Source organism: Engystomops pustulosus, chromosome 3 (assembly GCF_040894005.1).
Source record: "Engystomops pustulosus chromosome 3, aEngPut4.maternal, whole genome shotgun sequence".
NCBI classification, from domain to species: domain Eukaryota; kingdom Metazoa; phylum Chordata; class Amphibia; order Anura; family Leptodactylidae; genus Engystomops; species Engystomops pustulosus.
Genome location: NC_092413.1, coordinates 52,569,969 through 52,585,752, shown reverse-complemented (window position 1 = coordinate 52,585,752; position 15,784 = coordinate 52,569,969). Strand labels below are relative to the sequence as shown.

The following is a 15,784-nucleotide window of genomic DNA, read 5'->3' as shown; positions in this document are numbered from 1 at the left end:
GGAGGCTTAACAAGGGAAACTGCCTTAGTAGCAGGCAGGGCACGAGCGCCGGTGTATGACAAATCTCCCCTGGTTATCCTGAGCCTTTCATGGAAAGGGAGAAAACCCCCTGCAGCGGAGCTGGGGCTGTCACTGGAGCATCTTACATACCAGCCTGGTGCCTATTGTTTGGCCCATTTGTCATCAGCATGCGAGGTCCACTCACATATCCATGATTGTAGAAAAGACAGCAGCAAATATGAAGAGCAACAGGGCCCGCTTTCTAATTTGGATCTCAGGATGTCTGCTCATACAAGGGGCCATGTGTATGAGACCATAGAAGTACATGGGGACGTGTGCTATCAGTTGGATCATCAGCACACGGCCAACATTTACACGGATGAGGCTTTAGATTGTTGGCTGCCATCGTCCAATGAGGGTGTCATCTGTTCTGCACATATCTGTTGATACAAATAACTCTTTGTAGATGGCAAGAACCACATTATGAAGTAACACAAAAAACTGACAGCATCTAAAACCAAAGAATGACGTCTCTGAGCACAAGCCCCTTGTGATGGGCAGCAGTCACTGGACCAGGGCAGCGCCGGGTAACAAGACATAGAATAATCCATAGCAGCACATATACCACAAGCAGATGGGACACATAGCTTTGCTACTGCTTTAATGATAAGACTGTTTCCCCTGTTGAAGGCAATAATTACACATTCTTTCCAGCTAAAATGCTTTTTTTTTCTTTAACTGGCTCCATAATTGACTTTTTATAAAAAAAAAAATTAAAATAAAAGAAGTTCAAATAAAAACAAAAAAATACCTCTGTGCCGAGGCAGGTACCAAGAGAACGCATGGAACATTTTGTAAACTGAATGGGCATTACAGCGCTATACTTTACTTTTATAAAGTTGGGTACCACAGATCATCACAAAGCTTCTTGTGATTTATAAAAGAAGGTTAAAGCAGAGGCACGAAGCAAAAGAGAATTTATATAGGATATAAACATCCCTGTTTAGATATATTTATATATAATATATATATATGCAGACACATATATATATATTAAAAAGTGCATAATATTTTAGTTTGTATCTCATTGACATGAAGTGGCCGCAATGCTCACAGTCCCACCCCCTTCCCGTTTACTCTTTAACGGTTTGCAAAAGGTTAACTCCTGAATGGCCACAGTCAATTCTTGTACCAATGCAATATGCATCTGAGAGGAATAGCGGTGAGACCGGAGCTCCCTTCTTTATTTCCACTGAAAGTCGTGGCATTGTCCGCCGATACTTTCTAGTCCTTGTATCAATGATTCATTTGAGGAGAAGCAAGTTTTTAGTGTTTAGAATACACTATAGGTATTACAAAGAATTGGCATTTTCCAACAACGGCGGCCCGTCTCTGTGAATAGAGGGATGTGGAGGCTCCCTTTTATAAGTTTTTGGTGGGAGCTTTGGGATAGGCTGAGAAGTGCTTTGTCTGGGTGGCACAGGCGGCCCAGTCATCGGAGGGTGTTCTAGGTCTTGCATTATTAAAGGGGGAGACGGCAGATGTCGTCTTGGTCCAAGGGGGGAAGGAGTCTGTGGTGGAGGTGGGGTGAAGGGGGAGGGGCTATAGGAAAAGAACGTGTGTTCACTTTTCCGTCCTAATGGTGGAGGCTGAAGATGAAGCGGAGAATTGGAGAAGACATCTGGGGTGCGCACTGGTTCCCGTGGGGGTAGAAGTGGGGGGCTCTCAGGTCCTTCAGAAACAGACGATCGTTCAGACATTGGATACCGTGGAGAATATACTTTTGATGTAGGTTGTCGAGGTGGAATTGCTGGAGGGCTGTCTGCATGTTTAGACATGATCTAAAAGGAAAGAAGTGCATTAGTGTATGGATTTATGGTCCGCAGATAGTAAAAAGGATGTAACGTGAAACTTAAACCAGAACTGTAAAGTTAGTTAACTAAAAATAGTTTTAGCACGGCTGGAGAGAGCCTTTGACAATATCATGCTTCTGGCTTCTTCATATCCCGAGATATCAGGCTAATAGCTATGAGACTATCTTTTTCTGAAGTGGGCGGGACTTCCTGGTTGTGACATCAGATACGGGCAATAATACCAATAACACTCTGTGCACGTTCATGTGCATTCCCCTAACAGCTAATCAGGATACAGTATCAGTGTTCCTGCTTGGTCAGAGCAAAGCAGGGAAGACAGAGCAGTGGATCCATGCATCATGCAGGAATCTACTACATCACAAAGAAAATGATATATTAAGGGTGCGTTCAAACGTGGCATTAACTCGTTTTCAAACAGCTGAGAAGAGGATAGTTGATTACATAGCTGTTAACACTGTGTTTACAAAATGCATGTGTTAGTAGCCATGTAATCAGGAAATTCTCCTCTTCTCGGCTGTTCTGATGCGTTTGAAATGCAAGATTATGTGAAGCCAACACAGTCATTTCCATGGTACTGCTGCAGATAGCCAAGTATACTCAATATATATCATGAATGCAGAGGCTGCACATCCACAACAAGCCCCTCCACGGATTTGGGGTACACTGGAGCAATGTTTGTGATTGATAAGGGGATCTAGAAAATCTATAATTTTTGGCAATAGAAATGTACATAAGTGTCCAAAATCTGTCTACCCGCATGTACCCACGCCCAATTTAATTAATAGGGGTGCCTTGTAATTTTTTTTTCTATTAACCCTGCATTGTGCTGATCCTCTGTTATCCTCCTTCAAATCAATGGATAATAAGAAAAAAAAAAAAACCGCACAAAATAAAAGGTGCCCCAACCTCTTCATTTGTAAAACGCTACGGAATATGATAACACTATATAAAGATTATTATTTCATGATGAATACAAACATTGAGGCACCTGACAGATCATCCTTAAGAAAGAGGGTAAAGAGACATGTAATATGTTACCTTTGAGGGTGATGACTCTGTTGGGGCAGATTCTGGACGTCTTCGAGGAGGAACAGGTGGTGGAACTTGCATTTCATCACAGTTCTTAAGGAAGTTAATTGAAGATACTGACGCAGAACCTGTAGAGGATTCCAATATAATGCATGAATGCATCTTCTTACCTGGGTCCTGTAAAGCTTTGATTTAGTAAGGTCCAATAATATCTTATCTGGCCACAAGGCGGCAGTATAATATATACAAATATAGCTCACCAGTTCTCGAAAATACAAGATACAATGGATGGTGCCATGTCAGTGGGTTATAACCACTTTGGGTCGCCTAAGGCCTTCGGAAAACACGTATTTCCAATGATCTTATTAACCAAGACACCAAATGAACCAGGAGGTGGGATTGGTTTCCTCCTACTGTCTCCCATGGTCTGCTTCCTACCTGGAGCACGGTGCAGTACCTTCTAGAGTCCGCACTTCCCCTAGTGTGCCCATACAGAAGAGGAGACGGTCATCACACTGGCACACTCAGAGTCTGACCGTTCCAAACAGAGCCACTTACAAAAGGTAGGTACACTTGGTAAAGTGAAGAATTTAGATTTGGCAGGTTATTCATTGCACAGTAATTCTGGGCATCGTTATTAAAGCATTAGTAGGTCAGTGAGCTGTAAGGGGTGTATGGAGAGGACCCAGGGTTGAGCCCTGTCCGTACAGCCAGGGTGCTGCTACATTAATGGCTAACACTTACAATCAGTGCCAGCAATATGCAGCAAACACCGTTCTGTATGGAAAAGGACTCAGCCAGTGAGCCAGTGAGACATATGCAAGTTTGAGGCTAGCGGGTAAGATTGGTCACCTTTGGGTCTTACCAAGAATCATAGAAATCCAACGCAATTCACAGACAGTGGGGAGGAGTTACTCTCGATGATATAAGAGTTCATGATTAAGAATCATTAAAGTAGCAAAATTACAGTTAATTCTATGGCTGGAGGTCACCACAACATGATGAACTGTATTAAAGGGTTGTGGCATTAGGAAGGTTGAGAACCTCTGTACTGTGTGCATAATACAGAGAGATTCAGCAGAAAATGTATCTATTTACATGGTATGAAACCTACGTGAATGAAAGGGGCTTGAAGGGTCTGAATCAAAGACACTGCAGACATCGGTTGTACTGGTTGCGACAGAAGGGGGAGGTGGTGTCAGCGGCGTTCTGGGAGAATTTGGGGCGGACGCTGTACTGTCTGCTTCGCTCTCAGGGATGCGACTGTAGCTGATTTTCCTGGGTTCCTGCTGTAAAGGAGTAGGATGCCTCATGGTACCCGGTCTCGGGTTTGATGGTCGTACACCAGGTGACTTGAGGGGGTAAGTGTACTTTTTTTGCTAAACAAAACAAAAAACATCAAAATATTTTTGAGGGTAATAAAGAATACCTGCAAGTTTAAAGCAAATGTGCATCTTTGTGACTGCAGTTCTTCTATTATGACAGAAAAAGGGAAAGAGAACATCTAGGGGCTTCTGACAATTTCAAGATCTCATAAGAATGTTTCGTATAATTTCTGTCATTGTTCCTATTAATCACTAATTAATCACTCTCTGCTGCTTTGCCTCATACAAATTAATACAATGTAATACAACAGGAAAATTTCATACAATGCAGTTAAGGCCTCAATAAAAATAAACTGCCTAAAATTTTTGACGAGATGGCACTTTTTTCAAGTGAAAAACAATAATTTAACACGCTTCACGTGTGAAGGCAAAAACCACATTGCACATAAATCACAAGCTTTTTTTTTTTTTTTTTAATGTGGTTTTAACCATAATCTGAATCTACCCTCCTCAATTCATATAGAAATTTCAATACATTTATTCACATAGGTCAATTAAAGGGTAATTACAAATCGTGGCAACGTCTTTGCATTTCTTGGCTCAATTTCCAATGACTTCTTAAAGAGATAGTCCTCAAACTCCTTCTCTGTGATGTTCCCCATTGGATTCAGATTTTCAAAAAATCTCTGAAATGAAAGACATAAAAATTTTGATGGAAATTTGGCAGTAGAAAAGTTTTACTGGACAACAGGTACTTACTAACAAAAACAGCCAAATAGATGGCCGGGTGATCCTAACTTACCCGGATGTCAGCCTCTACTTGTAAGCAGTACGGCTGGTTCTGGTACTGTTGGATCTCTCCAGTGATCTCAGCCACTTTCCTCCGTTTGCTAAAGTTCACCAGCTCTTTCCCATGTCTCTTCAGAAAATCGGGATTGCCTTCTTCCGTTTTTAAAATGTTGGTCAAATAAATTCCTGAAATAGAAATAATAATATATTTCAATATTTGGTGGATTCTTGTCCATTTGCAGGGTTTTAAAATTATTTTGTTTATTTTTAGGGACCGGCAGCACAAAAGGTGTCAGAAAGCTCCTTATCTAAAACATAGGGATCCAAATGCCAAACCGCATAACCTTTTCTGGTAAATATTGCTGTATTGCAGTTCTGCTCCTATCCACTACCCAGGCTCTGCTTCTGTATAGTGGACCCTGCCCACTGCCTCCAGCTCCCTCCCATAGCTTTCTGGAGATTAATATGGGGTCCTGTCGCAAGTCCCCTCAACTTTCCAATATTAGTGAGGCTTTTGAGAACAGATGACCGTATAAGGAACTTCCTAGGGACCTGAAAAAAATCCTTTAAAAATGTAGTTATGTTATTGTTAAAAGACATGAAATCCTTACCGCAGAAAGGCACGCATGGTGGATTAATAGACCTGAGTTTAGCCAAATATTTCTTTTGGTGGTCTTCACTCAATTCATGAGCTTCTTCTAGAATTTTTCTCTGTCGACTAGGTATTTGCTATACAGAAATTAAAAAAAAAAAAAATGTATTAATATTAAATTGGGAAAAGGGGAAATTTCCCCTACATTTTTCCACTATCCACCAAGGGGAAGTTCCCTACAGTCAGGCTCCCTAATATCAGACATTTATCCCCCACTGACAGGATAATTATCTTTTATGAGAAAAACATTAAAAGGGTTTTCCCATTAAACCCCCTGTGGCTAGGGCCTAACATGCTGATCGGTGTGGATCTCGGTGATGGGACCCCCACAGATCACAAGAACAAGCTCCCTGAGATGAACAGGCTGCCCCTTTCATCTCTTTGGAGCTGACAGAGATTGCCGTTCCCATGATCTGTGGTGGTACCATAATGAAGACCCCAACAACCAGCAGGTCGGCCATACCCTGTGGATAGGGTCTAACTTGTATTTTGGGAAAATCCCTTTAAGCAACTTTAGATATACCGTACTCAACAAATTTAAAGAGAACCCGTCATGCAAAGTAACCCCCTAATCTAAATAGATTTTCATAAACTGCCATTAGAGAGCATTGCCTCTATCCCTTCATTGTCCCTCTACATGCCTGTAAAACTAAGCAATGAGGTCCTAAAGCTGTATGCAAATGACCTGTGAAATGTCCAATGAGGCATATATAGAAACAATAATGTACAGAAGCTTGGGGCTTGGATTAGTCAGGAATCGCCTGGTCAATGGTGTCCTCTCTCGGTACTAGGTCAAAAATAATAAGCACTCACCTCAAAGGTGTTATCCAGTCTGTAAATTGGTGAGGAGTTCATGGCACTTACAACTTCAAGTACTCCATTAAAATTGTTTAGCTCTTGAAAAACCTGGAGGATTTCAATGATACGATTCACAACAACCACCCGCTCCTCAAGGTTTTCTGTTTCTACAATACATCTGGGGCAAAGGAGAGGAAAAGGCAGGAGAAGTCATAAAGAGCAACAAACAAATGAAGTCAATTTGTAATAGACGGATCATACACAAACTGATCATATCTGCACCAAGAGGTGCAATAGAAGCCATAAGCAGTAGATAGAAATGCACAATGTGTAATGCTTCACTTCTCTTGTCAGGGCGCTGGAATCCATTCCAAATACATAAGGACTAATAAGTAGAGCTCTTAAAGGTGCCAGAACGACACGGCATTGTTGACAACCCTTTACAAAAGTTGTTGATGAACTCTTAAGAAAAGCTCAATGGCACAAGAAAGCAGAAGAGGTGGCAAAAACAGCCTCAATATTCCAAAAACAATGAAATCTAAATGTGTTCATATACAAATAGTGCAACAATAACACAAGAGGATGTGATAAATGCAGGAAACCAGTCCAAGTGAAGAAGGTGCCAGATTTACTGAATTTCCAGGTATTAAGACGTAAACAGCTTTCGCCCCAAAGTAGGTAATTTAAAAGTTCCTCTTCAGCTTAGAATAGGGGTGATGAAAACAGGAGCATTATGCAGGCTACGTATTGGCTCTGCTCCATTAAGGTTCATTACACGACAATGGTGGAAGCACACAGCGGGATACACAATGGAAAGTAAAGCAGGGAGCTGCTAATTCCCAAAATAGCTACATTTTCCAAGATGGTAAAAATCTGTAAACATTTGGCTACAGAAAAAGACATGGAAAACTTGTTATAAAATGGCCAACAACTAGTAACATTATTAGAAGATTTATAAAGTGCAAAACTACACTGACCCCATAAAACTTTTACTTCTCATTTCTTTAGCCAAATATATCCTGTTACACACCTTAAACTACTGTTCTATCTTTTCACTGGGTTTCACGTAGCAGTAAACATTTGTTTATGACCTATAGCAGTGGTGGCAAACCCATGGCACGGGTGCCAGAAGCGGCACGCAGAGCTCTTTCTGTGGGCACCCAAGCCATCACCCCGGCACATCAGACAGGACTTCAAAGAATCTTCCTGCAGTTCCAAGCAACTTAAAAGATGCTGCTTTCAGTCATATTTTGATACTTCGATACTAGGGACTGTAGGAAGAGGGGAATGTGTAGACAGGACCTAATTATTTCTGAAGGACCTCCTGCTGGCCCCATCATTCTCTGTGTACAGAGGCACAATGGAAAGAAGCTACAATGCTGAAAATGTTCCATCTTTCTACTTTGTTTCTGTCCTCAGGAGGCCAATATGATTGAAAGTTGTTGAACAGGGAGCAATAAGTTACTGCTTTAATTTTTGGTTGGCACCTCGCAATAAATAAGGGGGGGTTTGGGCTGCAGTTTGGGCACTCGGCTGCTAAAAGGTTCGCCATCACTGACCTATAGGATGTGTAAATAAATAGAGGGTCTAAGTGTACTGCATGGAATAAGTTTTCCTGTGGGACCCCTCAGTGTTGAATACACAGCATATTCCTATAGGTATATACCAACCCATCAACATCCAAAGTCACTTTTTTTTTGTCCTTTGGCAGTGCAAGAGTCTCTCCAGTGGACATTGCAATACAATGTGAATACATCCTACAGACACTGCTGCTTTAGGGTCATATCGTTCATGTTAAAGGGGTTGGCCAGTAATACCTAAATTTACCAATCCCTAATTGATCCATACTGTACTTACCAAGGCAAAAATTGGCCCTCTGCAGGAATAAGCTGCAGATCCGAGGATCAAGTAATGATATCAGCACTCTGACCGACTGGATGTGCCGTAGGAAGTTGCAAAAGCGGCTGCCGACAGGACAAGTTTACCAAAGTAAGTGCAATATGGGCGACTCTCGTAGGGGATTGCTCTTACCCTGGAAAGCTTTGGTAATATAAGCCAACTCCTTTTAACCACAGAGTACACCAAAACAAAAAGACTTTCTAGAAAATTGAGGGTTTGCATAAAGAAAAAGCATTTAGACATCCCGGAGGGATGACAGCCTCTTGAAGACAGGTCTGTCAATGTTTTAGATGCATAGCCTTAGATCTAAGGGGCTGGCACGTAATTCCACATCCCACAGGGGTGGGCACATGCACTCACTGTAGTCTGCAAACTTCATGTGAAAGATTGCACGCTGCGCATATTGCTAGGACCTGCCGCAGATATATACTCTTTGCAGCCACCCCATTAAATACAACAGGAGGCCTAAGCCTATTGATGTATCCGGCAGTGCAGCAGGGACAGGGATCTTAATTCTGAGATATATTGCGCTGTAGCTACTCCATGCTGTGTAAAGATAAAAAAAGGAAAGAAAACTCACTTTTCAAACCATAAGGTGAGATTGGTTGTGTGTCTGATCATTTTTAAGAGGTTGGGGGAGTTGATTTCTTTATCTTCTTTAGTCCATACACTTCCAACAAGCTCAGAAGACTGAACAGCCCTGTAAGAGATACAAATATCAATTGTCAAAGATCAGGAGAAAAAGAAAGATTTCCGGTCTTACTGTATAAGCTACATGTGGTTGTTAAATTGATTTTAATCTTTTTTACAAACAAAACGGAGATAATTGGTGGTGCCTTGTGTCGGAAGGTTCTACTGCAGAGTTTCTTCCCTTCAAAGAAAGGTTACAGTAAGGAACAAGGACACTTGAAGAAAACCTTTGTCCCATTTGGCTTTATTACCGGCTTCTGATTAAAGAAAACTGTAGTCAAAACAATTCGCCTCGCAGACTCCTTTCACTTAAACAAAAGCTACTCCCATGCAGACATCTAACAAGATTATGGGACAGACGTACACTGCCCCTCAAAGTGACGTCACGAATCACACAAACCCCAGCACAAAAAAGGGAGGAGGATACTACTACAACTAGTACTAAGTGGAAGGGAATCTGTCAGTAAGCCACCATTCCCAAGGGGATAATTCCCGTAAATATATGCTAGGGGAAAAAAGCACAACCAAACCCACTGCCGAATTATAAGAAAATTAACTTTTAACTCTCCAGCAAAAGATAAATTGGGGCACATTTACTAAGAACAGTGCAGTATCTACTATGTGCAGTTTGCCTGTGTATAGTACAGAGGCTGCCAGATTCAGGATTTCAGGCGCCCATTCTTCATGTATATGGTGCCCCCTGCATTGCACAGAACTAAGTGCACCATTTTTTGGTGCACCTTTAACATGCGGCGAGCAACACATTTCTGACTTTGCATGTTAAATCTGGTGCACGGTCCCACTGAGCACCGGAATTCCCCTTCAGTGCAGAATTTAGTGTTGCAAGAAGAATAGTGCAGCCACTCCCCAAAAGGGTCGCATGCACCAGAAATGTGCCCCAATGCTTCCAAAAGTGTCCGCCTGGCTATCCTTTTTATGTAGAGTCTTGTGGTATTGTTAGTAACCCCTTCCATTCGCTCAATACTTACAAATCCTGAGTCTTTCGTTGTAAGAGCAGATAGGAAAGGACATGGGTTATCTCCAGGCTCCTAACAGAGTCTGTGTGCTGTTATTAGTGGCAACAAATAGATCTGTTGCCAAACAGATGCACACAAAAAAAAAAAAAAATCCTGCCAGAAACTAATCTGGAAATACAGACGACACAAAGATGCGTTATCCATACATAGACAGGAATGGGTCTACTGAAATTAAAGGGGTTGGACACTTTACCTAAGTTTTCTGTAGTGTGCGGGGGGGAAAAATATTCAACAACTTACCAAAATACATCTATTATAAGTTATGCACTGCTCTTTTGATAAGACCAGAAAATGCCCTTTACCTCACTCTACCTTCCAGGCAGTGGCGTAACAACCACCGTAGCAGCCGTAGCGAGTGCTACGGGGCCCGGGCGCAGGGGGGCCCGCGAAGGACGGGGAAAGTAAACTTTTTAGGAAGCCAGAGCGCTGGTATTGACAGCCGGCAGAATTATACTTTGCTAATGATATGTCTTCGGGTCCGTCCCACTACTTCCCCTGACTCCAGGCCTCATACCAGGTGGGCGGAGAGGTAGTGGGACGGGCCCAGGCGGGCACATCATTAGCAAGGTATAATTCCTGCTGGCCCGCGCGCTCGCCTCACGTGCTGCCGGCACCTTGCGTCCGTCCCCCGCCGGCGGCACTGAGCTTTGGCTCCCCTGCCGGCCTGCATCAAACTCCCGCATGCCGACCGGCCAGCACCACTTTCCAGCCGGGCACTGTGCTCCCGCCCGTCAATGTGCTCCTGCCCTCCACTCCCCACATATTTCCGCTCCCGGTTCCCCTTGCGCTCCCGTGTCAACCCAGCTCTGCTCCCATTTCAATCCTGCTCCGCTCCTGTCTCCCCTTTCCCCCTCGGCTCCCGGCCCCGACCGCCCCCGCTCAAGCTCCATATCCCCCCCCCTCACCGGCTACCGGTATCAAGTCTTTCCACTCCCGGCTCCCTCCCATGTCAACTCCGCTCTGCTCCCATTTCAATCCTGCTCGGCTCCTGTGTCCCCCTTCCCCCTCGGCTCCCGGCCCCGACCGCCCCCGCTCAAGCTCCAGGCTCCATATCCCCCCCTCACCGGCTATCAAGTCTTCCCGCTCCCGGCTCCCCCACCGCTGCAGGACAAGGCGCCGAGAGAGAGGTAAGGTTACTTTATCTTCATATATATATATATATATATATATATATATATATATATATGTGTGTGTATCTGGACCAATTTTTTACATGCTTTGCGCTATATAAATAAATAATAATAATTATTATATATGTGTGTATATATGTATATGTGTGTGTGTTTATGCTGTATGTATATGCAACATTTGTGATATTTATCAGGGCTTCTATTTTGTACCTCATGGCGGTATTCTGTATGCATTTTATACTACATGGTGCTATGCTGTATGCATGTTATACCACATGGCGGTATGCTATATGCATTTTAAATTACATGGCGGTAAACTGTATGCATGTTATACTACATGGCAATACACTGTATGCATTTTATATTACATGGAAGGACGCTGTATGCGAGGGGGCGTCTCTCTATGCATTTTATACCACATGGCGGTACACTGTATGCATTTTATACCACATGGCGGTACACTGTATGCATTTTATACCACATGGCGATACACTGTATGCATTTTATATTACATGGCAGGACGCTGTATGCATGGGCAAGGGGGGGCGTCTCTCTATGGCTCGCCTAAGTCAGCAGACAGTCTAGGTACACCCCTGAAACCCACCGAGTGACATCCGAGCTGAGCTGAAGGTGGGTAAGTAAAATTACTGCATGTGTGTGTGTATATGTGTATATCTGTCTGTATGTGTGTGTGTATGTTGAGTATAGACTGGATGTGTTAATGTATGTATGCTGTATATCTGTGTGTATGCTGTATATACTGGATGCATGTGTATATATGCTGTATATGTGTATGTATCCTGTGTACACTGGATGTGTGTATATATATATATGCTGTATATCTGTGTGTATGTTGTGTATATACTGGATGTGTGTGTATATATGCTGTATATCTGTGTGTTTACTTTATATACCGGATGTATGTGTATATATACTTTATATCTGTGTGTATGCTGTATATACTGGATGCGTGTGTATATGCTGTATATCTGTATGTATGTTGTATATACTGGATGTGTGTGTATGCTGTATATACTGGATGTGTGTGTATGCTGTATATCTGTGTGTATGTTGTGTATATACTGGATGCATGTGTATATATGCTGCATCTGTGTGTAACCTGTATATACTGGATGCGTGTGTATATATGCTGTATATCTGTGTGTATGCTGTATATACTGGATGCGTGTGTATATATGCTGTATATGTGTGTGTATATATGTGTGTGTGTGTATATATATATATTAGGGAATGGGGCCCCATTCAATTGTCTGCTATGGGGCCCAGCCTCTGCTAGTTACGCCCCTGCTTCCAGGACATTGATATTGTAGATATGAATACCAGGTCCTGGAAGGTAGATTAGACAGATATGGTATGGTATAAATAAAATATATAAATTTATACAACTATAATATATATAATATACTATATACAATGTGGACCCAATGCAACTGGTAAGAGAATGAGATATCTGCTAATGTCTAGGTCTCAAAAGGAAATGTGTAAGGAGTCTAAGACATAGGTACGTTGATACAGGTAACTCCAACAAGGGTGCGGGTCATCAGTGAGAAAGGAGGCCAATCCACCAAGTCAGCAGTCAAAAATAATTTCATAGGGCACTGGAGCAAATAAAATGTGAAGCTCAGAGCTATGTGATATCATGCTTTCACTTTTTCAAGCAGTGAAGACAAGAGTCAATTCCCCTCTATACTCTACATAAATAATAATTATACTATATAAATAATACATTATTATAGAGCGGAAAAAAAGAACCAAACTGTCAACTTTCTAATACTTAAATTTTCCAAAACCTTTGCCGGATGTTAGGTTTTCATCCTGAATAAGGCCTACCTGTATAAATCAGACTCCAGCAAGGTCAGCTGTCGAGCAATCTCTATGGGATGTAACGTGAGCAGGTCAAAGGTTTCCATCTGTCCTGGCCGACTTATGTGCCATTCTATAGAAGGCGGTAAGCTTTCAAATGTTATATTGTGGCTAGGGCCATTGGCTTGCGCTTGCTTTTTACGCAGAATGATCTTTGTGATTGATTCAACCCACTTTTTCATGGCTTTTCCTGCAAAAATAGTGAAAAGATATTACATTAAAATTATTATCCATAATCTGTCCATTCAGAATATAAGGGACAGAGGCAATTTATTTATTTTTAATTTGTGAAGTCACTATCCACATATGTATTGAGTATATACTCGAGTGCAACCCAGGTTTTTCAGCACAAAATTTGTGCAAAATTAACACTGTGCTCAATTTTCCGACATCCCTGTAGGTCCGCTTCTGCTTCAGACGCTCCGATGCCTCCTTGGGTCCTTCCGCTCCTATTTGGTCCCCTCGCAATCCCGGTGTGTGCCGGCCGAGCACGAAGACCCCAGGAGGCATCAGAAGAAGACCTATGGGGGATTTCGGAAAGTTGAGTACGGTGTTAATTTTTTCTTTGTACTACAGGCTGTACACTACAGGGGGGCCGGCAGGCTATATACTACAGGGGGCTGGCTATATACTGGGAGGCTGTGACCATTGCATTTCCAAGCCTCGGCTTATACTCAAGTCAATAGGTTTTCTAAGTTTTTTTGTGTTAAAATTAGGGGTCTCGGCTTATACTGGAGTATATACAGTATGTTTTTTATTTATTTTTTTAATACGAAACTCCTGCAGTGTTCATTCTGATTTAATAATAGAATATCAATACCTTTCTAAAATGCTATTGCTTAAGACTTGGAATTGTCAGTCATCTCATGATCTGCTTTAACCAACAGGTTATGATCACAGTCCATTTACACCCCACTCTCTGCACAATGACCAGAGAGGTCACAGGTCACGTCCACAACACTGTTCAACAGAAGTCAATTAACAACTTCAGACTATTGACTTTATGGTTCAGGCGGCTGCAGTAAGCAACATCTCAAAAAAGCACAATACCAGGCAGTCCCCGGGTTACGTACAAGATAGGTTCCATAGACTTGTTCTTAAGTTGAATTTGTATGCAAGTCAAAAACTGAATATTTTATAATTGTAAGCCCAGAAAAAATTTTTTTTGCCCCAGTGACAGCTGAAGTTTCAAAATTTTTTGCTGTAATGGGACCAAGGATTAATAAAACTTCATTACATACACTTTACAGCTGATCATTGCAGCCTGGGACTAAAGTAAAGCATTCAGAGAGGGTCACTGAGGTCACAGTGGGCAGAGTGCGTCTTTAGCTAGGGGTCGTCTGTAAGTCGAGTGTCCTTAAGTAGAGGATTGTCTGTAAAAGAATATACCTCACTATATGGTTATAAATGATTAAAATAAAACCGGTAATACATTCCCTAAAGATCATACCTCTGACTGTTCCAATAAACTCTTCAAGTCGCACTAGCAGATCTGCGTCTCGCTCAAAGTCATAGAAATGATGCTCCACCCAATGGCGACAAACATTCAGAACTCTGCAAGCGAAGGAACGGATTAATTCATCAGCCCATTTTATATTCTATAATTTAAAATGTTAATAAAAAGGATTATAGTCCTGCTCTCTTTACTACATTATCCTATCCGAAAACCATCCCAATGCCTGCTCAGTCACCTTCTGGCTGCCAGGTCTGGAGGAGCACTAGAACACCCTCTCCCTCTGATTTTGACCATATTCAAAGGATGGAGGAGTTGACCTTCATAACACAGTTTCCCAATACTACGACTGTGGGTCCCCGTAGTTGGACTTCCGTGGGTCTCCTGATCACGAGTCCTTCTGCTAGCACAGCTAGAATGTGACATCTCCTCCTCCTTCCCAATCTTTCCTCCTCCTTTACCCTCCCCCTCCTGACTCTGCCTCCATTTTCCCCAAAAACCCAAATGCCTCTTTTTCTTCCTTTCTACGCCAGCGCTCTTCTGGTATCTAGGCTCACCACCAATTCGTAATTTCATGCGCGAGAGAAATAAAACAAATTAAACGTGGCCATAGATATTAGACCTCTATAGATTAGATGGAAGAGGCGGTCTTGAATTAACCACTTGCCAAAATACTCACTCTTCTTGAGTGCAGCATTACAACACAGTATTAAAAGACAACAAGTAACACCCAAAACTTACCGTAACTGCACAGGTTGTACATATTCTTTTCTAAACCTTTTCAGCTCTGCACTGAGAGGCTGGTCTCCATTTTCCATGGCAATTCTGTCTGCTTCACTGGGCTCAGGCTCTGGAATCTCAAACCTAGTTGTGGACAAAGAATTATTATGTATTACTGCAACATCACATGACCATGGACGGTTTTAATAAGCAGGAAGTAAACAATAAGGCTGCGGAAAGCATGCAATCAGTAATGGGCACCAATAAACAATGCAAACCACCGGGTGAAAATTACCGATCGCATGGAAATGGAAAGAAAATCCAAAGGCTCCAACCGTTACCACATGTTGAGGTAACATTGCATTTACATTGTGTTTTCTAAATGCAATGGAAACTCAATGTTACCTCAACAAGTGAGCATGTTTGGAGACTTCGGATTGCGTTTAAAATGCATCAAAAAAGCAACGTGTGAACTTAGCCTCAGGCTGCTTTCACTCGTTCATA

The 15,784-nt window shown here is 42.2% G+C and overlaps 1 protein-coding gene and 1 long non-coding RNA gene across 2 annotated transcripts in view; one reads left to right on the top strand and one right to left on the bottom strand.

Annotated features, from left to right (window-relative positions):
* Positions 1–644: 644 nt before the first annotated feature.
* Positions 645–15,784, bottom strand: part of SOS1 (SOS Ras/Rac guanine nucleotide exchange factor 1) — a 67,929-nt gene continuing 52,789 nt past the window's right edge. Inside the window, exons 12-22 of the mRNA XM_072140780.1 lie at positions 15,302–15,424; positions 14,558–14,661; positions 13,075–13,297; positions 8,947–9,066; positions 6,483–6,645; positions 5,629–5,746; positions 5,031–5,203; positions 4,798–4,914; positions 4,018–4,282; positions 2,913–3,031; positions 645–1,841 (exon numbers count right to left, since the gene is read on the bottom strand). Of these exons, the coding sequence (XP_071996881.1) occupies positions 1,353–1,841; positions 2,913–3,031; positions 4,018–4,282; positions 4,798–4,914; positions 5,031–5,203; positions 5,629–5,746; positions 6,483–6,645; positions 8,947–9,066; positions 13,075–13,297; positions 14,558–14,661; positions 15,302–15,424 (2,014 nt within the window). The 3' untranslated portion in view covers positions 645–1,352. The remainder of the gene's footprint in view (positions 1,842–2,912; positions 3,032–4,017; positions 4,283–4,797; positions 4,915–5,030; positions 5,204–5,628; positions 5,747–6,482; positions 6,646–8,946; positions 9,067–13,074; positions 13,298–14,557; positions 14,662–15,301; positions 15,425–15,784) is intronic.
* Positions 2,157–7,190, top strand: LOC140121342 (uncharacterized). Its single transcript, XR_011854066.1, has 3 exons — positions 2,157–2,255; positions 5,289–5,369; positions 6,822–7,190. It is a non-coding gene; the product is annotated as an uncharacterized lncRNA (long non-coding RNA).